This window comes from Stigmatopora nigra, chromosome 7, assembly GCF_051989575.1.
Source record: "Stigmatopora nigra isolate UIUO_SnigA chromosome 7, RoL_Snig_1.1, whole genome shotgun sequence".
Taxonomy (NCBI): Eukaryota; Metazoa; Chordata; class Actinopteri; order Syngnathiformes; family Syngnathidae; genus Stigmatopora; species Stigmatopora nigra.
The window spans coordinates 7,016,652-7,035,369 of record NC_135514.1 but is presented as its reverse complement, the minus strand read 5'-3'; the positions used below and the strand labels follow the sequence as shown (position 1 = coordinate 7,035,369).

Genomic DNA, 18,718 nt, shown 5'->3' with positions numbered 1-18,718 from the left:
CAATTATTATTTATTTTATAAGTGCTAAACTTCCCAACAAATTTGATAAAGATCAGATGGACAGTTAAATGTTTTTCCTATTCACCCAATTAGCATGCAACTGATAGATTTTAACATTAGATGAGTAGGGATTTAATTACTATTATTATACTATTGCCAATTTATAGATTTTAAAATTATGTTTATAGGAATTTAATGACTGATTTATGCAGTGGCTCAGTGGTCCCAAATAAACTATAAACCAAGACCCATCTCATTTGGAACTTTGTGATAAATGATGCATTTGAATTGGCTGAAATGCTCTAGTCCAGACTTCAATTAGGTTATGTCGATTGACTTCTTTTGTATGCCTTGGGAAAGAAATATTTGTACTGTCCAGTCTGCATTTTGGTGGTGCAATGCTTAAAAATAGACGCTAGAGGTGAGCAATATCTCAAGTTGAACTGTTGACTGCTGTAGTGCAGAATGCTGCATTAGTCAACAAAATAATGTTTGCTCAGAAGTTTAAATGTGGCCAAATGAGAAGAGATCAAATGAGTAAAATCCACCTCAGACATCACAAAATCCTTCTCATATTAGAAAAAAAATCTTACATTTTGCAGTATTTGGGTTGAGCAAATATAATCTTTTTTTCTTTTCTTTGCCCTCAACAACACAGCATCGGGTGATGATTGCTATGCTTACCAAGTATCATGTAAATGTCTAGAAGTAAAAAACAAACACTAAACTGCATGTCATCACAATGTTCATAATGTGCAATACTGTATTTTAAAGGATTAAAGTCCATCCAAAAAGTATTTACTGCTCCCCCACTAACGCACGTTATGATGAAAACAGTGTATTTTTTTAAGTATGAAAGCCCAATCAACACGTATTTACTGCCCCGCCCCACCCACCGACTAATTCGTGTTATTATGTGATGAGTATTAAAGTGATACCACGAACACTCCCCTACACACACACTAACTAACAGTATTATGAAAACTATTTCTATTTGTGTGTGTGTCTATGTTTAATAGGCGTGGCCAAAGTCAGAGTTCAAGTAGCCGATGTCAAACCCCAAAATGGCGGATGCCACTGCACGGGCGTGCACTGCTGAGCTGCTCAGAACTGACGATTTGCAGAAGAAAGGTTGACAAACTTTTCACAGGACGTTGCAGAACATTCAGTATGTTGTCGTTTGGGGATTTCGAAGCCCCAGTTCTCATCTTAAGAGTGATTTTTGACGATAGCGTGATCCGTTGGCATGTTGTAGCCATGACCGCAAAATGTTTGCAAACAAATTGGCTAAATTACGTTATCTATAGCTCTTTATGTTTAAAAATTAATCATTCTATTGTGTGTTTCAGTCCCTCAACGAGCACAGACTGCTGGGAAACATCAAGAATGTGGCCAAAACGACCAGAAAGGAGCAGCTTGAAGACGCCATAACAAAGTGAGTCTTTAATAGCAAAAACCTGTGGATAAATCACCCACACGAATGTCATTAGTGGACGCGTAAGGAATAAACAGTAGTCCCTCGACTACCACGGTTAATGTAGACATGGCTGTGACAAATAAAAAGCCATAGGGTCCTCCCTATTGAATTTTAAAATACTATAGTGGCAAGTAAAGGAGTTGCTTCTGCTTGAGTTTTACATTTTTCTGAACTGAAGAAAAAAAACTGCCATGTAGTGAATCTGGTGATTACTGTGCACTTAAATTAATTATATAATTTTACTCCCTTAGCTTTTTTTTAAAGACCTCAGGGCTTGGACCTTTTAATTTTAAATTAGGCATTTATTCAAGCAGAGTCCAGGAGTTGTTTTTGACTTATTTAAACAAATGGTAAAGTAAAAAAAATTTAAAGAATGAATAGGTTGACTGGAAAAACTCTAGGCAGAGGTAGGCCCCAAGTGTTTTATGTTTTTTAACTAGAAGACTAACCCCTTAACTTTCTTAAAAACCTCAGGGCTTGGACCTTAAATGTAAGAGGCTTTTTATTAAGCATAGTGCAGGGGTCGTTTTTAACTCATTTAAACAAATGATAAAATAACAATTTTTAAACATCAAATAAATTTGAAATGATTGACTGAAAAATGCAAGGCAGAAGTGGGCCCCAAGTGTTTTATGTTTTCTAAATAAAAGACTAACCCCTAAACTTTCTTAAAAACCTCAGGGCTTGGACATAATATAATGAGGCGTTTATTCAACCATAGTGCAGGGATCATTTTGACTCCTTTAAGCATGGTAAAATAACTTTTTTTCTTGGTGTAAGAAGAGAAAAATAGAAGCTTGTTGCAATGTATTTATTTTTTAAGAATGAATAGGTTTGAAATGATTGACTGAAAAACTCAAAGCAGAAGTAGGCCCCAAGTGTTTTATGTTTTCAAAACAAAAGACCGTAAACCCCTAACCTTAGTTTTAAATGTTTTTGACAAAATGATTAACAAACACTTGAGGCAGAAGTAGGTTCCAAGCATTTTATTTTTTCGAAATAAAAGCTCACAAAATTTCTGCGATTCAGGTAAAACCCTGCTTGATCTTCTTTCCAGAATTCCACCCAAGGGGGACAAGCTGATGTGCCCCCAAAGATTTTTCAAAATCAAAGGTAAAACCTTAGTTTTTACTTAACTTTGTGTATTGACCCCCTTTGTTTTCCAGAATTCCTGCCTATGTCGAGATTGGTTCTGCCAGAGCCTATCTCGACATAGGCAAGAAACCTGAAAAACAAATCAGGTCAATACATAGAGTTAAATATAAAAACATTTCCAAGGTATTACCTTTTCTTTTGAAAAAAAATTGTAGATTTGTTCTGCCTGAGCATATCTAAGAGTTTTTTTCAAAATAAAAGGTAAGACCTTGGAAGTGTTTTTTTATTTTTCAGAATTCCAACCAAGGTTTCATGCACCCCCATGTTTTTCAAAATAAAAGGTGAGCTCTTCATTTAACTCTGTACTGACTCTTTTTCCAGAATCTGCCAGAGGGGACCTGGTTTCTGCCTATGAACAGATAGCCTCAGGAACCCTCACCTATGAAGTTTTTCAAAATAAAAGGTGAGCCTTATTCAATGTTTTTTTTATTTAACTGTGTATTCACCCCCTTTTTTATTTTCCAGAATCCACCAAGGGGGACCTGGTTTCTGCCTATGAACAGATAGCCTCAGGAACCCCCACCTATGAAGTTTTTCAAAATAAAAGGTGAGCCCTTCTCAATGGTTTTTTATTTAACTCTGTACTAACCCCCCCTTTTTTTCAGTTTTCCTGAATTCCACCAGAGGGTGGAGAAGATTCAATTTTTTACGATGCTGGAGCACCAACGGGAACCAATCTATGAAGTTTTTCAAAATAAAAGGTGAGCCCTTCTCATTGCTTTTTTAACTAACAGTACTAACCCCCCTTTTTTTCAGTTTTCCTGAATTCCACCAGGGGGTGGAGAAGATTCAATTTTTTTACGATGCTGTAACACCAGCGGGAACCTATCTACAAACTTTTTCAAAATAAAAGCTGGAGCTTTTATTTCCTGCTGGTGACAAGAGGAACTACTTCATCTTTTCAAAATAAAAGGTGAGCCCTTCCCAATGGTTTTTTATTTAACTCTGTACTAACCCCCCCTTTTTTTCAGTTTTCCTGAATTCCACCAGAGGGTGGAGAAGATTCGATTTTTTACGATGCTGTAACACCAGCGGGAACCTATCTACAAACTTTTTCAAAATAAAAGCTGGAGCTTTTATTTCCTGGATTACCTGCTGGTAACTGGAGGAATTACTTTATTTTGCTCAAGTTTTTCAAAATAAAAGCTTTGAAATGTATACATGTGTTGGTCTTTATCTAACAAGAAATGCAAGTCACAATCAGAGTTAAAAAATTTATTTACAAGTAAACATTTGAACTTAGCATACCTAACAAAACACTTAGAAAAAAAAAAACACATTTTGAGGGGGAATAAACACTTAGAAAAAAACTGGGTGAATGAATAGAATATGATGGAAATATACTTAGAATACAAATTTGGGGGGGAATAAACACTTAGAAAATAAAACACATTTTGGGGGGAATAAACACTTAGAAAAAAAACTGGGTGAATGAATAGGGGAATTATATACTTAGAATACAAATTTGTGGGGGATTAACACTTAGAAAATAAAACAATATACATTTTGGGGTGGAATAAACACTTAGAAAAAAAAACTGGGTGAATGAATAGGGGAAATATATACTTGGAATACAAATTTGTGGGGAATAAACTTGGAAAATAAAACAATAAACATTTTGGGGTAGAATAAACACTTAGAAAAAAAAACTGGGTGAATGAATAGGGGAAATAGAATACAAATTTGTGGGGGATAAACATTTAGAAAATAAAACAATATACATTTTGGGGTGGAATAAAGAATATAAAATTGGGAAAATATACACTTAGAATACAAATATGGGGGGAGTGATGGAATATATAGTTAGGATAAATATTTAGAAAATAAAACAAAATACATTTTGAGGTGGAATAAATCTAAATTTGGAGGAAAAAAAACTGGGGGAATATACACTTAGAGAATAAATTTTAGAATAAAAATTTGGGGGGGGGGATGGGGAATAAACAATTTAAATTTTGGGGAGAAACAAGAATGTAGAATATAAATTTGGAGGAAAAAACACGGAGAATTCCTACTCTAATGTGATCATTCTTACCTTAAAGATCTAGTCAAAGAGTAGTGGAAACGAATGGCCAGTGAAACATCAACATGATGAACTAGGCTTTTATTTATTTTGGATTTTCAGAAGTACAGAGACACCATGTGATGCAAGAGAGCCATCTTCAAATGGGCAACCAGCAGGGAAGATCTCTCAGACCTGTTGCATAGGGAAAAAAGCACAAGTTAGCATATATAGAGTCTGGAGTTTCAACAAATACACCTAGTTTTTTTTTTTTTTGGGACTAGTTTTATTTTATCTTGATGCTTAACAGGGAAAACTTAATTTAACCAAGGAATTTGGGGGTTGCCAAACAATTACAGGATATAGAAATTACAAGAAATTTAATAAACGATCAAGATGAAGAATGAAAATAAGTTGGTGAGTGCTAAATGCTATTTTCCCCTTTCCAGACAAGGCAATTAAATATATAGACTGACATTAACAGTTAGGAGAAAGTTGGTTTAACAGTTCTCTATACAGCGATTAACTATATAGACTGACGTTAACAGCTATGAATGTTGGATTAACAGTTTTGTATTAGTGAGGTTTGTAAAAACAGAACAATTACAAATTGGAACCGGGTGTGTAGCACACACAATGAAAACTATCATCACATACAACACAATTTAGAAACTAAGTCGTGCCTCTGAATGTCATTCTAGAGTGAGCATTTACCCAGCAAACGGTCAGTTGAGGTCTCGGCGTTGTTTGATTAAGTTTTAAGTCTCGCTACACGACTCAATAAAGAAGAGAAAACGGACAAAATACTTTGAAAGTCAAATCGTGACGCTAACGCTAATGCTAACTAGTAACATACAGCGCAGAGCCGGTGGGGAAAAGAAGCCCAAACTCCAAATGTCGACGGCGTGTTAAGCCTGGCATTAAACGAAAAGATTTGTTGGCGTTTTGAGCTCAATTGATAGCTGAAAAATATCCCGATATCGTGATAAAAACGCATTAAATTGCACTTCTACTCACCTCGTTGGCGTGGTCGCTCGACCGTCAGCGTGGGAAAGACTTCCTGAAACGAACGGTAACTGCGCATGCACCTAATTAACTCATTCACGTCACCACTAGGCGTAACCACGCCCATATTGTCCCGCACATTGAATGTGGAAAAGATTTGTCCTCACAACTCGTTGTCTATGTTTTGAAGATGACGTAGATAGTCGTGGGTTTTGTGGTCCTGATGCAAAGAAACAATACGTATTACACAGACAGTAAACGGCGCCATCATGGGGAAAGGGGTACCAAAAAAAGAGAAGACGATAGTGCGCAATTGCGCACGCGCGCATATTATAGGGAACATTGCTTATGACGTCGAATAGTCGTGATTTTTATGATCTTGGTGCTGTAAAACAGTATGTGTACACTATAATGAAACTCTAATGCATCTTTAAACTCAAAGAGGGATGCTATAGTAACTATTGCATCCCTCTTTGAATGAATGAATGAACTAGAGTAGAGTACATCCATTCATTCATTTTTTCTGAACCGCTTTATCCTTACTTGGGTCGCGGAGGGTGCTGGAGCCTAACCCAGCTGACTTCGGGGCAGAGGTGGGGGACCCGCTGAATTGGTGGTCATCCAATCGCAGGGCATAAGGAGACAAACAACCACGAATGCTCACACTCATACTTAGTACCCCCCCCCCCCCCCACACACACACACACAAATAAAGAATAAATATAAATAAAGAATAAATATAAATATACATATTTTAAATGTTTGTTTGGTTTGGACAGTTTGTCTCAAGTGATTGATCATATTGAGTGGACTAAAAATAAGCATAACTTTAGTTCAACTCTTTGCCTTTTTTGTTCTTTCAAAGCAGCGAGACTACAATTGACAAAATGATTAGTTTTCCACAAGCTTTTTTAATTGGAAGAATGAAATTGTCTGTGGCTACATTTGAGGCCTTCCTTGTGTGGGTAGCAGAGTTGTGAAGTGCAATGATGACAAAGCCAAGTCCAGAGCACAGAACCAGCATTTATATCAAACCTTAACTTGCAAAAGTGTCTCCTCTCAAAGCTTTAAATTACTTTAATAATACTGTATTTATTCTATAATACACAATTCTACAAACAGGTCTGACTGACCTTACACATATATCTGGTTGATTGGTTAAAAAAAGAGACATTACATTTGGGAATCTAAGGTGCTGTCCAGAGTTAACTAAAAACTACTGCTGGTGTTTTCTTCATTGTGATTGAGCCTTAAATGGCTAGCCTCCCATTCGCGGAAAGTGGCAAACTGGGAGTTGTAAAAAATATGTGTTAAAGGGCCTTCTGAATTATAGCACATTGGGCCTACATTTTACGTATTTAAAAAATACCTTTCTTTTCACGTGGCTTCATTATAGCTGTTTAGAAATATATATATAAGTTAAATGCTCATTTTTCACATTCATACAGAGATGAGAGTGCTTCTAAGGGAATCTCCAGTGATGCTAGTTAAAAGGAGATACATTGGATTAAAAAACAACAACAAAAAAACTAGGTTAAAGTGAGCTGACTTGTAAGGAGGTGTCAGCAAAGTGTTGCCATAACAGACAAACTTCATTACGAATCGAGAGAACACTGAGAAAAATTGCAACTCTTGATCTTTCGTCATCTGATAGGAAATCTCGGAAAACCTCTCTTTAATAAATACGCGTCTCAGAAAGGCACTGAAATGTGCAGCTGGGACAACAAAAGTACCAGCTGTGCGCCACATGCTGTCTGCCAAACTATCTATTTTACCTTTAACCCCACTTGATACAATTCCATTTTTCTCAAGCCTTTTAAATGCTTTTGATCGCCTAACGGTCACCTACTGGAGGGGAAGGAAGGCATTAGTCATGCTGAAGTAGCACAGTAGTACATGTACACACACTGGTGACATCTTTGAACTTGTTCCTCATACTTTGACCATGTCCGCCTGCACACAAGCCCGCGGGGTGCTTTGGCTTTTGGGGTGCTAACGCTGGGTTATGCGATGCAAGAGTGGCGAAGCTCAGTGTTCTCAATGCAACGCTGGCCTTGACTTCCCACGGAACCTAACCCTGCCAGCAGCAAGGCGAGGAGGTTTCAACGTGTGGCCTCTGGTGCTGTTCACACTTGCATGTCAGAAGAACCCGACAAGCCCAGGACGTTGGCCTCCTCGGATGTCAAACCGCTCTTCAGCGTTCTCCTCACTACGTGAAAAAAGAGCACAAAGTGGGAGTTAGTCTTTTCAACATGATGTTACCTAATCCTTTGCAAAGGATTTTACTAAGGACGCTCTTTTGTTTATTTATTTATAATACAAGTAATGTATTTTTTATTTGGACGCATTACACAAATCTCTGCAAAATACGATTGGAACTGATGAGTTCATTATGATGTTTGTGTTTGTAAATAAAGATTAAAATGTTTAGAAAAAAAATACATAATGCTTCAAATGTTTTTTTTTGTCTTATTTGTCTTAATTCTACTTTCTTATATATTTTGTTTAAGTTTTAACCTTTATATATATATACACACATATATACACACAAATATACACACATGTACATATACACATATACATACATATATATATATATACATACATATATACACATGTACATATACACATATTTACATACATATACACATACATATATACACACAAAAACATAAAGATATACATGCATACATATATATATATATATATATATATATATATATATATATATATATATATATATACATATACATGTATGTATATGTATATACATATGTATATGGAAATTTTACGGTCTATAAGTCCTTCTTTTTTCCATAGTTTGGCTTGGCCTGCTAGTAATACTTAAGTACACCTACACTTTTTCCCTCTCTGGCTGTAGTAATTTAAACAGTTCTGTCAACAGCTGCCTATTTAGCCATGTTGTTCACTTTATTATTGTTACTTTAACATATGTTTGTTCTTGTCCCAAAAAAGGCCACTTATACTCCAGTATGACTCCTAAATATATAATTTTTTCCTCTTCATTGTGTATAATTTGGCTGGTGTGACTTATAGTTTGAAAAAATGCGGTGGTTGAAAAAATTAACAATCGCTTTAGTTTGCCAAAATGACGTACGTGATTTGCGATTGACTCTGGAGCGTCGCCTCTCTCGAGGTTGCGACCTCGGACCTGGCGCTTGAGTGGCCGAGCGTACGATTCGCTCCATGATCTCGTCGGCCGTGTCATCCGTGCAGTTGATAGTATCGTCGTTAGCGATGCACCAGGGAGGCACGCGTGCTGAAAATGCAAAAATGATCATGAACATGACAACAACAACAACAACAAAAATCAAATTTCCTGCTAGTAGAACATTGAAAGCAGTCACTTCTTGAGTTGCTGGCTCGCGTGCGTGTACGCAGGCCCGGCACTGTGGACGTCTCGCTCTCCCCGCCCAGCACACTGCCCTTCAATACTGCCTTCATGTTCTCGTGCTCGGCCGCGTCCTGAGCGTATTGGATGCCCTGAGCCTGGCTCTCAGGTGCGTCACCGCCAAATTTAACGCTCTGCAAAAAGGAGACAATGTTTAGGCGCTGTGGGGTTCAACAGATCACTTCAACCTCTGATTGTTGCATTAAGTGGCCTTCCAACCAGATGCACCTTATTTACATAGTATATGAATATCTTCTACAAACAAACACAGATTAGGCAATCATGCTTTTTATCAAGTTAAGATTTTCCCTTTTTCCCCCCGCAAAGAGTCCTCAAAAAGAGTTGTTTGGGGTATTCAAAAAATGTCTACCTCATTGTATTTGTCTTTGTTGAATCCCTGTTAGGTTAGAATTCAAACTCTTTAATGTTAGTCACTGCAAAATGTTTTGCATGCGGCTTACTGCAGATGGCAGTGCCCCTACCTCACTGTCACTTTCGTTGTCACTCTAAAGACATGAGGGGAGGGAGACAGGTAAGTAACTAAACAAAGGCCTTCAAAGTCAATCAGGAACTTCCAATGAAAACATGACCCAAAAAGCAGTACAAATCTGGAGCCGGAGCATAGCACTCTGGACAATAATGTCTCAAAATTGTCTCCTAACACATCCTGAACATATATCCATCTTGTCTATTTATTGTACTATTTTCAAAAGGAAGAAAGACGTTCTTGAATTGGATCTGAATCTTTCTAACCATCATAAATGTTGTTATTCCTTGTGAGTGAACACCTAACGTTTGTATTCTCATACAAGATTGAATTGTGGCCCCTTTGGAGACATTCTCAAGCATTTACTTGAAGGGATTCTAATTGCGGAGCTGAATGTTTTCCCTGGCCTTTTCAAGTCTACTGAAGCAACACATTGGAATAGACTGATGACAACTCACTGATTGTTGTTACTGTAACGTATACATTTGAGAATTTTACCCATGTCATCGCAATTGTATGCAAGAGTAGTGGGAGTCAGGACAAGTGAAGCCTTTGTCTGAAGCATTGACCTACATTTAGAACCTGTTTTCCAAGTCTTCTCTGAAATAGTATCAATTTAAAAAAAATACTACATATATGTATCTATATATGGTAGGCTGGTTGAACACTCTTAATTTCCCCTAGGTATGAGGTGTCTCCTCTTGCCCTGAGATTGGCTGGCCACCAATTTAGGGTGTCCAAAGCCAGTAGGGATAGGCTCCAGCACCCCGTCACCCTTGAATACTTGATAGTATATACTACATATGTACTATCTACTTACATCGGTTATCATTTTTCCTCTGGTCTTGTTTCTCTCGCGATGGTTGGCTCTCTTCTGTTTCTGCTGCAACACACGCTCCCTCGTCGTGCGGTATTCCAGTGCAAATTCACTGAGGATTTTGCTAAAACGATGAATGCTGACATCACGGACACCGTATACCGGATGGCCCAGGAACAATAAGAAGGCGTGAAATCTGTAGAAATAAAAGTTACACACAGAAAAACTCAATCAACAAAAAGAAAGGGCAACAGGTAAGGAGTAATGCAACCAAGCCACCATACCTGTTGATTATCCTCCTGTGTACGATCTTTAGAATGATAATCCTCTCAGCGCAATCTTTGAGGAAGTCGGACATCTTTTGTTTTAGAGCTGGCTTCATCTCGTGTTTGGCGATGACCTTCAGGTGATCCCATGAGGCTTTGCACCTTCTCTCCATCTGAGCCAAAGTGTCTTGGAGTTGGTCAAAGTCCACCTGCCAAAAACAGCACCAGTGATGAGAAATCCCTTAAATCGACCCTTAAATTGCCGTAACAGGACACCATCAAAACAGTTTGGATTTGAACTGAGATTTGATTAACAGGATTAAATTAAAATCCAAACTAGCGGACCGAGATACTTATATATATTTGATCTATCTAACATATCTGTCTGCACCTTGGTGAGCCGGGTGATGGCTCCAATCTCAGAGTAGAGATCAGAACTTTCTGGAAACTTTTCCACCACGATGGCACAGGTGTGGTGTAGCAAAGACTGCTTGTGAACAGTGTCCTTTACCTCCGGGACTTTCTCCAGGTAACTCAGCTCAAAGCCTTTGGCCTGGAAAAGCAAGCAAGCACAGAAGCGCATTCAGAAAAAGAAGGCAGACAGATAGGGCTGTGTGTGAGTAAATGGGGGAGTCTATTCTCTGACAGGAACAATCAGAAAACCCAACAAGAGGACCAAATTGCAGCGTATTTCCTCTCTGGCACAGGCAGGAAAGCTCTCAAATTGTGCCAAAGAAGATATGTAGCTTCATTAGGTTGTGATTATCGGCAACTACAATCTACTTCCAAAGTTTAAGCCAGCACATAGCATGAAAGACACAAACAAAATCTTCTTTGTTCTTTGGCCAACTTTAAATGCCAAAATGAAAAAAAATCCAGACGTTATTTATGGGAACGGGCTGTTTTGATGTCGATGACTTCTACTTTCCCCTTTGCGTGTTTGTCCTTCATATGCTCATTCATAGAATCACATAGCAGAGATGCAAGTCCTCCTCACGCACTGTACAGTCAATTCCAGAACACACACAATTCCTTTAGACATTTATTTCTTCTTGTAGAAAGTCCCGCCAAGCTTTCCCACGGAACATTTAGTGTTATTTCTGACATATTAAAAGGAAATTGCGCATGACTTTAAATTTAGATGTCAACTGCCGTATGCATGCATCATCTCTCCTATGTTATTAAATGGTATTAAAACAGGCAGGAATCCCCTAACTTCCTCCTGTAGATAATTTAGAGCATGTCACTGTAAGTTGGGGACAAACTTGTACCCAAAATAAACCCACAAAAACAAAGTCAAAACACCAGTTCAACAAAGGATTGCGTGAGTTGAGATTCAAACGGCAAAATTCTCAAATACTATATCTGCTACCCTTTCAGCAACATTTATTTTATGAGCCGCTTATGCTCACGAGGGTTGCAGGGGTGCTACACCCTGAATTGCAACCAGAAAATTTTAGCACTAAATAATGAATTTATCCAAACTTGCATATTTGACCAACACTTGCATTTTAAGGTTGATCCACAACTATATGGGGAATTTGCATATAAAATTGAAAAAGGCGACAACCATAATAATACAATGACGCAATTATAGCTGGAGATCTACTTACATTGGTGCCATTAAGAAAGTTGCCGATGGCTAACAGTGTGGTCAAGATGTAGCGGAGGGTCGTGTTTTTCTCCAGTTGGTCCATTCCTTCCTTAAGGTCCTGGAGAGGTTCTGCAACTTCCTACAAAAAAAACAACAGCAGCACTTTAAGTGTGATTATTTTTTATATTTGCTGTCATTAACAAATTGACTTCAACCGCCATCTATTTCCTGGACGACTCATTCTCATGAAGGAGTTGCAGGCTATCCCAGGAACCCTCTGAAAGAGTCACCTATCATTTGCAGAACCTCAGTGACATCATTGGAACTCTAAAAGCCGGTTTAAGGTCTTCAATTAACCTCTTATTCATGCTGGAATGTGATAGGAAGAGTGGTGAAAACATATATGGATGAGGAGAACATACCAAATCTAATAAAATTAGATTTTAACACAGAAAGTGCAGACTATCGTCACCATTCATTCCACTACTACGGGAGAGAATTTAGTAGACGAGTAAAATCTAGCTAGAAAGATGAGCTTCAGTAAGTCAACAAAGATAATAACGCTAAGTGATTTAGTCGTATTTTTCGGACTATAAGTCACACTCTAGTGTAGTACTTCAAAAAATATTGGAAGTTTATTTATGCGTGTATGCCAGTGCCGTGGAGAGCATTAAAATACTTTGTAGTGATATCTTTACTGTATAGCATTATTTCAGTACACAGTAGGTGACGTTTTTGTTTGGTGTCGTGTGAAAAAATAAATGGATAGTTTCTATTTGATGCTCCTTCTTCAAGAATGCACGTCTATAGGATTAAAGCAAGTGCAGACCGACCTTTTCAATAAGATCATAATCCATCTTGAAGGCCCACAGCTGCAGGCGGGCCGACAGCTCGGTGATGGAGGAGAGGATGAGGAGAAACTGCTCAGCGTTGCCCAGGGGAATATCGGGATTGAGCAGCTGAGCCTCCTGGATCCTCTGCTTCTCTTCCTCAGTGGGGATCATGGTCAAGATTTTCTAGGAGATGAGATGACAGGACGGGGGGAGTGAATAGGGGTCGTTTATCAAGTCACCATCGCATCGTATTCACATAACACGCCTAGAGGATACAAATTGATTTGGACATTTTCCACCGCTGTTTATCTTTGATGCTTCCCAAGATTTCCAGGAAAAATGCGTGATGTGCAAACTTTCAATTTTTTTTCCTGTTATTGGAAAATTTGAAAGGCAAAAAGGTCAACAGGAACTCCTCGCAGAGATTGATCTGTCTGAGTCTTACATAATACTAAAGGGACACAACATTTATCGTTATCTGCTGATGTCTTCTACGTCATTTTCAAGTGCCGGTCGACATTTTGGATCGTTATGGTGATTGATTACACGCCTTTAGACAGACATATGATATGTCAAAATTGAAAATTATCAAAGCCACGAAAGACTAATTCATTTTCTTTTTCATGGGAAGATAACCGTGCATTTTTAGTATTGAGGAAATAAATGCACTTATTTTGAAGCCTGTTTTCTTTAAGCAATTTAAACATAGCCTTACCTCAATACCTTCTTTGTTCAGTGCATACTCATCAAAGTTGAGAATGGCGGTCTTGATTGTGCGAGGAGGAGGTAAAACAGTCAAGCCGATGTTTATGGCGTTGCTGCGTTTGGAATCGAGAACAATGATTTCTTGTCTTTTGCCATCAACTGCTGCTTTCTACAATTCAAAGCACACATATTGCACATTTCACTACATTTCTGATAATGTGCTTTCTTGGGTTTAAATATAATCTACCTTAGTAACAGGCAACTCCTTGGATTTAGATTCAAAAAGCTGCTCCAGTTTGGATGTGTCCAGTTTAAGTGGCTCTAATTTAGACCATAGGGACTCCTTACAGAACTTATGGCTCTTGCACTGCCATTCCATGGGTCGCACCTCATTCCAAAAGAGTCGAATGGTCTTCTTCTTTTTGAGAAACAACGGTACTTCCCCGCGATTTAACTGAGGAGAAGGCGGTGGCATGAAAGGTGGAGGTGGACGCACCATTCTGCCAAGGATGGGAGGAGGTGGGGGCGGTGTTCGGGAAGCATTGAATAATGGAGGCGGAGGTGGTGGCGGCGGGAGATCATCAGAACTCATCACGCTGTCCATATCTAAAATATCCACGTCATCCTCGTCCCGCAGGTCGGTGAAATCCATTTCCTTGATGCGAAGCTCACGGGGAGCGGCCATGAGCTGGTCCCAAATTTGGTCCGATTCTTTCTTCTGGACCAAAGTCATGTTGACGGCTGATGTAGCGTGTTGTGGTTCCATGGACAGCTCTGCTTCAGGAGATGTCAGAACCTTGACCAAATCACCAAGTTTCTCCGCCACGGCTCGTACAGTACCCTGTTTGTCCACGTTGCCCCCCTCCAGTTTCTTCACATTTTCTTCCCTGGTCTGTTTGTGAGCCTCCAATGAGGAGATTCTGTTAGACAAAGTGACCATAGAAGGGTCCGTCACCTCTGTGTCCTTTTCACATTCACATTGTGTTTCTTTCTCCGTCTTTCCTCCTGCGACGTTGGCCTCCTTGTTTGATGTGTGAGAGTAGAGCATGTCCAGCATAAAGCGCTTGTTGAGGATGTCGTTTTTCTCCGGGTCTTCAATACACTGGCTCCACTGGCCTGTTGGAAAGAAAACCCTAACATTAACAAAACACCATTCATCACAATGTAATTAATATAAGTACATCTTTTAAAGAATTATGTTTGCAAACCAGTTGCCAATATATTGCAATTTCATATCACTGAAATATTGGGGCATCACTATTTTTGTGTTTTGACAACATAATATTTAGGAAGTGTAAGTGAACAAAATTAAAAAGGAGGTTGTAAAGGGAGACATTTGATATTGAATGTGGATTACACATGATGTAAATAATAAAGGATGCCAAATATATTTCCCCAAAAATAAAATGACTATCATTTTTTTTCTTTCACAATTAAATAAATCACAGAATAATAACTACTTCTAAATTTCCTCTACAAATGCCCAAAACAGAAAATTCTGTCGCTTTTAAAAATCAAATACAGGCCTTGATCACAAAGATTGAACCACTCTACTTCTGAATGGATTATTCTAAAGTATATTATCACAAAACAACATAGATCCACAAATACCTGCTTCAATGCCATGTTTGATTTTGTCCTCACGCTCCTCTCTCTCCAAAGTGCTGCTGGTGGAGGAGATGCTGGAGGCCGAGCAATTGTCCTTTTCGTTCACTTCCTCATTCTGTCGTTCTTTCTCGCTCAACACTATACTTTCCTCAACATCCCTCACTATCATCGGAACCGCTATACATGCTTCTTCTAACTCAATATCCTCTAAATCCACTGCTATACCAGTGTCTTGTGCTTCATCAGTCACTTCTACCACGTCCACCTGCTCTTCTTCTTCTTCTTCTACTTTCCTCCCAGTCTCACACTGTTCTTTCTCTGCAAGGTTTTGCTCTTCTTGCCTCTCTTCATTGTCCATTCCTCCCTCTTTGCACTCTTCTGGCCTGACAACTACATTCTGAAGTGTTCCAATGTCAGAAACATTCTCTGTGTCTGCTGGCGGCTCTTTCACAGCCATATTTGGTTGCGAGGAGGGTGAAGGACAACGTTCTGATATTGTTGATTCTGACGTTGGACTGTTTTCTCTTGCTGGAGAGTCAGGTTTTGAGTCATTTCCTGAAAGAGATTCCAGGAAAAGAAATAAACGTTTACAAAAGTACAAATGCTGTTCAATGGATACTGTTATGAGAAAAAGTTCATGAGTAGTAGCTTCATCCTAGAATTGAAAGAAGATGAACATGAATACTATGAATACTTCAATTTTTTTTTCCAGTGGTTCAAAAAGAAAGTGAATGAAAGCAGAAATATGGCATTGCTGCTTTCAGACATATCTTGTCCTTTATGATTATGAGACAATAATAAATAACGGACTCAAAATGGCCAAATTGTAATTTTCACAGGTTATGAAATGGTGGCTCGCACCGAATGATATCCACAAAAAAAAAGCTTACACACAAAGACTAGAATCCCAAACACAAAGCCTTACACCTGCAGTTCAAGAATACTACTAGTTTTTAATATATACTTATACTGTTATTTCTATTACTTGCCAGAATTTCCTTAGTCCTTATGTAGTAGTATTCGAATGAATGCATTTGATTGTCGATCAATGGTCAGTTAAATAGAATTTACCCGTCTTCTGCTGAGTATTTACGGTCTTGTCTCGAGGTGAGGCCATAGTCGAAGTGGTCACACATCGGGACGCTGAGCGGATGGCGGGATTCGAACTCAAACACAGCGTTATCTCTGTGCGGCCTCTTACTGGCACCCTAGGCCGCTCTCGCTCAAACTCTTCGGCTGCTTGTCGCTCCACAGCCTTGTACCTGCCATGCAAAAGACGATAAAGCTCACTGTTTACTGATATCAATTTGCTAAACAAGTGGGATGAAATACGTAGTCAACGCAAATTGCAAATAAAATAACATTGAAGGTTAATGTTAAAAAGTCCATTACCTTTCCTCCCTGGCTTGTCTTGCTTCTTCTCTTTTATCAATGTAGTCTCGACTGAGAGAGATGAAGCGAGAATGATTGTCTGGATAGAGAATATGATAACAAGACTGTATTTTGCAAGGTGAGACTGACTTAAAGCGGTCCCTCTCGTCCCTTTCGATCCTCTGCAGACGCTCCTCTCGTTCCGTGCGCCTCCTCTCCCTCTCTGCAGCCAGAGACTCTTGATGCTGCCTGTATGAGGAGCTCAGCAGGCCTCCTACAGCAGGTCTGCTAGCAAAAAGCACAAATGTACAACTTAGATATGGTAAGTTGATAGATTTTCACATTCCTAGACTATTATCCAGGCCAACCTGTCAGTTTTCGACTCTGGTGAGCACGTTGCTGTACTGGAAAAGCGATGGCTGGGTGAATTTGGAGCCTGGTGTGCGCCATTGGAATTGACCCTGGAAACAGAATGAATATTTCATTGAGAAAATTGAGCTTTTTTAAGTTTCAGTCACCCTCAGCAAAACCTGATAAAGCCGTCATGAGCATTAACGTGACAGGCCTTCATTTTGCAATAATGGGCAGGAATCACTCATTCCATGATAATACAATATCAATTATTTAGACAAGGATGAATTATTAGCATATAATTATTCAAGTAAAGTACTAATAGATGGAATAATAAGTGATTTTTGTAGTTCATTCATTTCAGACATTTTCAACAAAACCATTTTATAACTAAAGAACATAAAAGAATATACTAATGTGTATTTTGTCATCATATCGATATATTGATAAATTGTTACACCCGTAGTACAGCAATAAAGACCAACTATAAGAGTTAGATGAGCAGTATGACAACAAAAATAAAACATAGATGATTAGTTAATGAATAATAATAATGAATACAAAACAAAATACAAATATAATCCACTTCTTGTTTGATAGAGCCACACTGTTCACTTTCTAAATCAAGCATCATTCAAGTCACTATTTTTACCTTTCAGCCCAGCAAGTCTTTCTAAGCGTGTTAGATGTTTCTGTCATACTGAAGATGAAACAAAAAACAGAAATGTATCATAAGTTGAAATATGTTAGTAATGTTAGTTAAACACAGACACAAAGAAATGGATGGTTGTGGAAGAGATGCAGAGGAAAGGAAAACCAACACTTCTAAGGGCAAATGATAAAACGATGATGCTATGAAAATAAACAGTTGTTTTGAGGGTTGTTTTGCACCTTTATTAAAATGGTATAGGTGCAACTACTGTGATTTCTTATAATAAATGATAGAATACGTGGTTAGCGTATCGGCCTCACAGTTCTGGGGTTGAAAGTTAAATCGTTCATATACAAAAAACAGAATAATTAATGCTCATTTCTTTTATCAACTCTGCAAACAGTGCTCAGACAAAAAAATAACAGTAAAATGTCTAATTGTTGACTTGTTTTGTATTCAAAGTAGTTTGAGTAATAAAGAAAAAAACGAAAGACGAAGGAGTGATAAAAATGTCAAAGTAACTGTTTCCAGCAATTGAGAAAAGGAGATAAGTACTGCCTTTTCCTTCATTTCCCTTTAACCACACAACTTTTGGATGTCAGACAAATTGCTGTGGGAAAGGAGGGTGTTTTAGTAACTGTGGTGGAAAACCAGTACTACTGAATTACGGAATCAGGCAGGAAGAAAATAAGGAGCGGTAAGATTTCATTTACAATTAAAAAGCTATTGTCTATAGAAATCAGGGAAGGGTATACTTAGGAAAATCGAAATTTGGGACCAACTAAGGACCAAAAACATCATTTTGCAATAAATACAATAAATAGTCCTCAAGCTAATGGATTTTCTCTTGTCTTTTGACCTTCAAAGCAAAAACAGCAATCAACTCAAAACCGAAATAAGAATCATATAAATGATCCAAACCAAAAGATTTGAGACTCTACACTCATAATAATAATTAAGGTGAATTAAACCATAACCAAAAT

At 38.3% G+C, this 18,718-nt stretch overlaps 2 protein-coding genes and 1 long non-coding RNA gene across 11 annotated transcripts in view; 1 reads left to right on the top strand and 2 right to left on the bottom strand.

The window, feature by feature from the left end:
* Positions 1–15: 15 nt before the first annotated feature.
* Positions 16–3,790, top strand: LOC144199120 (uncharacterized). 6 transcript variants are annotated; one of them, XR_013326841.1, is made up of 8 exons: positions 16–1,131; positions 1,350–1,435; positions 2,535–2,590; positions 2,954–3,035; positions 3,098–3,179; positions 3,238–3,333; positions 3,389–3,545; positions 3,604–3,790. XR_013326841.1 is itself a non-coding variant. In XM_077720530.1 (6 exons), exons 1-6 carry the CDS (start codon positions 1,009–1,011, stop codon positions 3,694–3,696), a joined length of 498 nt encoding a protein of 165 aa, XP_077576656.1. In that variant the 5' UTR covers positions 16–1,008; the 3' UTR covers positions 3,697–3,790. The 6 variants fall into 6 exon arrangements, 3 of the variants coding, with proteins under 3 accessions (XP_077576656.1, XP_077576654.1, XP_077576655.1); XR_013326840.1 differs by lacking the exon at positions 2,954–3,035 and having other exon boundaries at positions 3,623–3,790; XR_013326839.1 differs by lacking the exon at positions 2,954–3,035.
* A 42-nt stretch (positions 3,791–3,832) lies between these two features.
* Positions 3,833–5,907, bottom strand: LOC144199388 (uncharacterized). Its single transcript, XR_013326899.1, has 2 exons — positions 5,652–5,907; positions 3,833–4,829 (listed from the first exon to the last, which is right to left on the bottom strand). It is a non-coding gene; the product is annotated as an uncharacterized LOC144199388 (long non-coding RNA).
* Positions 5,908–6,530: 623 nt separating this feature from the next.
* The window catches only part of fhod3b (formin homology 2 domain containing 3b), a 57,441-nt gene continuing 45,253 nt past the window's right edge, over positions 6,531–18,718 (bottom strand). For 2 of the 4 annotated variants that reach the window (XM_077720179.1, XM_077720182.1), the window contains 16 exons: positions 17,736–17,783; positions 17,101–17,193; positions 16,883–17,017; positions 16,754–16,804; positions 16,433–16,623; positions 15,365–15,916; positions 14,001–14,869; positions 13,764–13,922; positions 13,049–13,231; positions 12,235–12,354; positions 11,013–11,174; positions 10,640–10,830; positions 10,359–10,551; positions 9,008–9,185; positions 8,758–8,919; positions 6,531–7,848 (listed from right to left, as the gene is read on the bottom strand). In XM_077720179.1, the coding sequence (XP_077576305.1) occupies positions 7,766–7,848; positions 8,758–8,919; positions 9,008–9,185; positions 10,359–10,551; positions 10,640–10,830; positions 11,013–11,174; positions 12,235–12,354; positions 13,049–13,231; positions 13,764–13,922; positions 14,001–14,869; positions 15,365–15,916; positions 16,433–16,623; positions 16,754–16,804; positions 16,883–17,017; positions 17,101–17,193; positions 17,736–17,783 (3,370 nt within the window). In that variant the 3' untranslated portion in view covers positions 6,531–7,765. Of the gene's footprint in view, positions 7,849–8,757; positions 8,920–9,007; positions 9,186–10,358; positions 10,552–10,639; positions 10,831–11,012; positions 11,175–12,234; positions 12,355–13,048; positions 13,232–13,763; positions 13,923–14,000; positions 14,870–15,364; positions 15,917–16,432; positions 16,624–16,753; positions 16,805–16,882; positions 17,021–17,100; positions 17,194–17,735; positions 17,784–18,718 lie in introns of all 4 variants that reach the window. The other 2 variants (XM_077720180.1, XM_077720181.1) reach the window with 2 other exon arrangements.

Bases quoted from the DNA above. Each gene is read 5' to 3' on its own strand.
- LOC144199120 (XM_077720528.1), top strand. From the start codon at position 1,009: ATGTTTAATAGGCGTGGCCAAAGTCAGAGTTCAAGTAGCCGATGTCAA. The intron at 1,132-1,349 runs GTTGACAAACTT...TGTGTGTTTCAG, and splicing joins TGACGATTTGCAGAAGAAAG to TCCCTCAACGAGCACAGACT. The intron at 3,180-3,237 runs GTGAGCCCTTCT...CCTTTTTTTCAG, and splicing joins GAAGTTTTTCAAAATAAAAG to TTTTCCTGAATTCCACCAGA.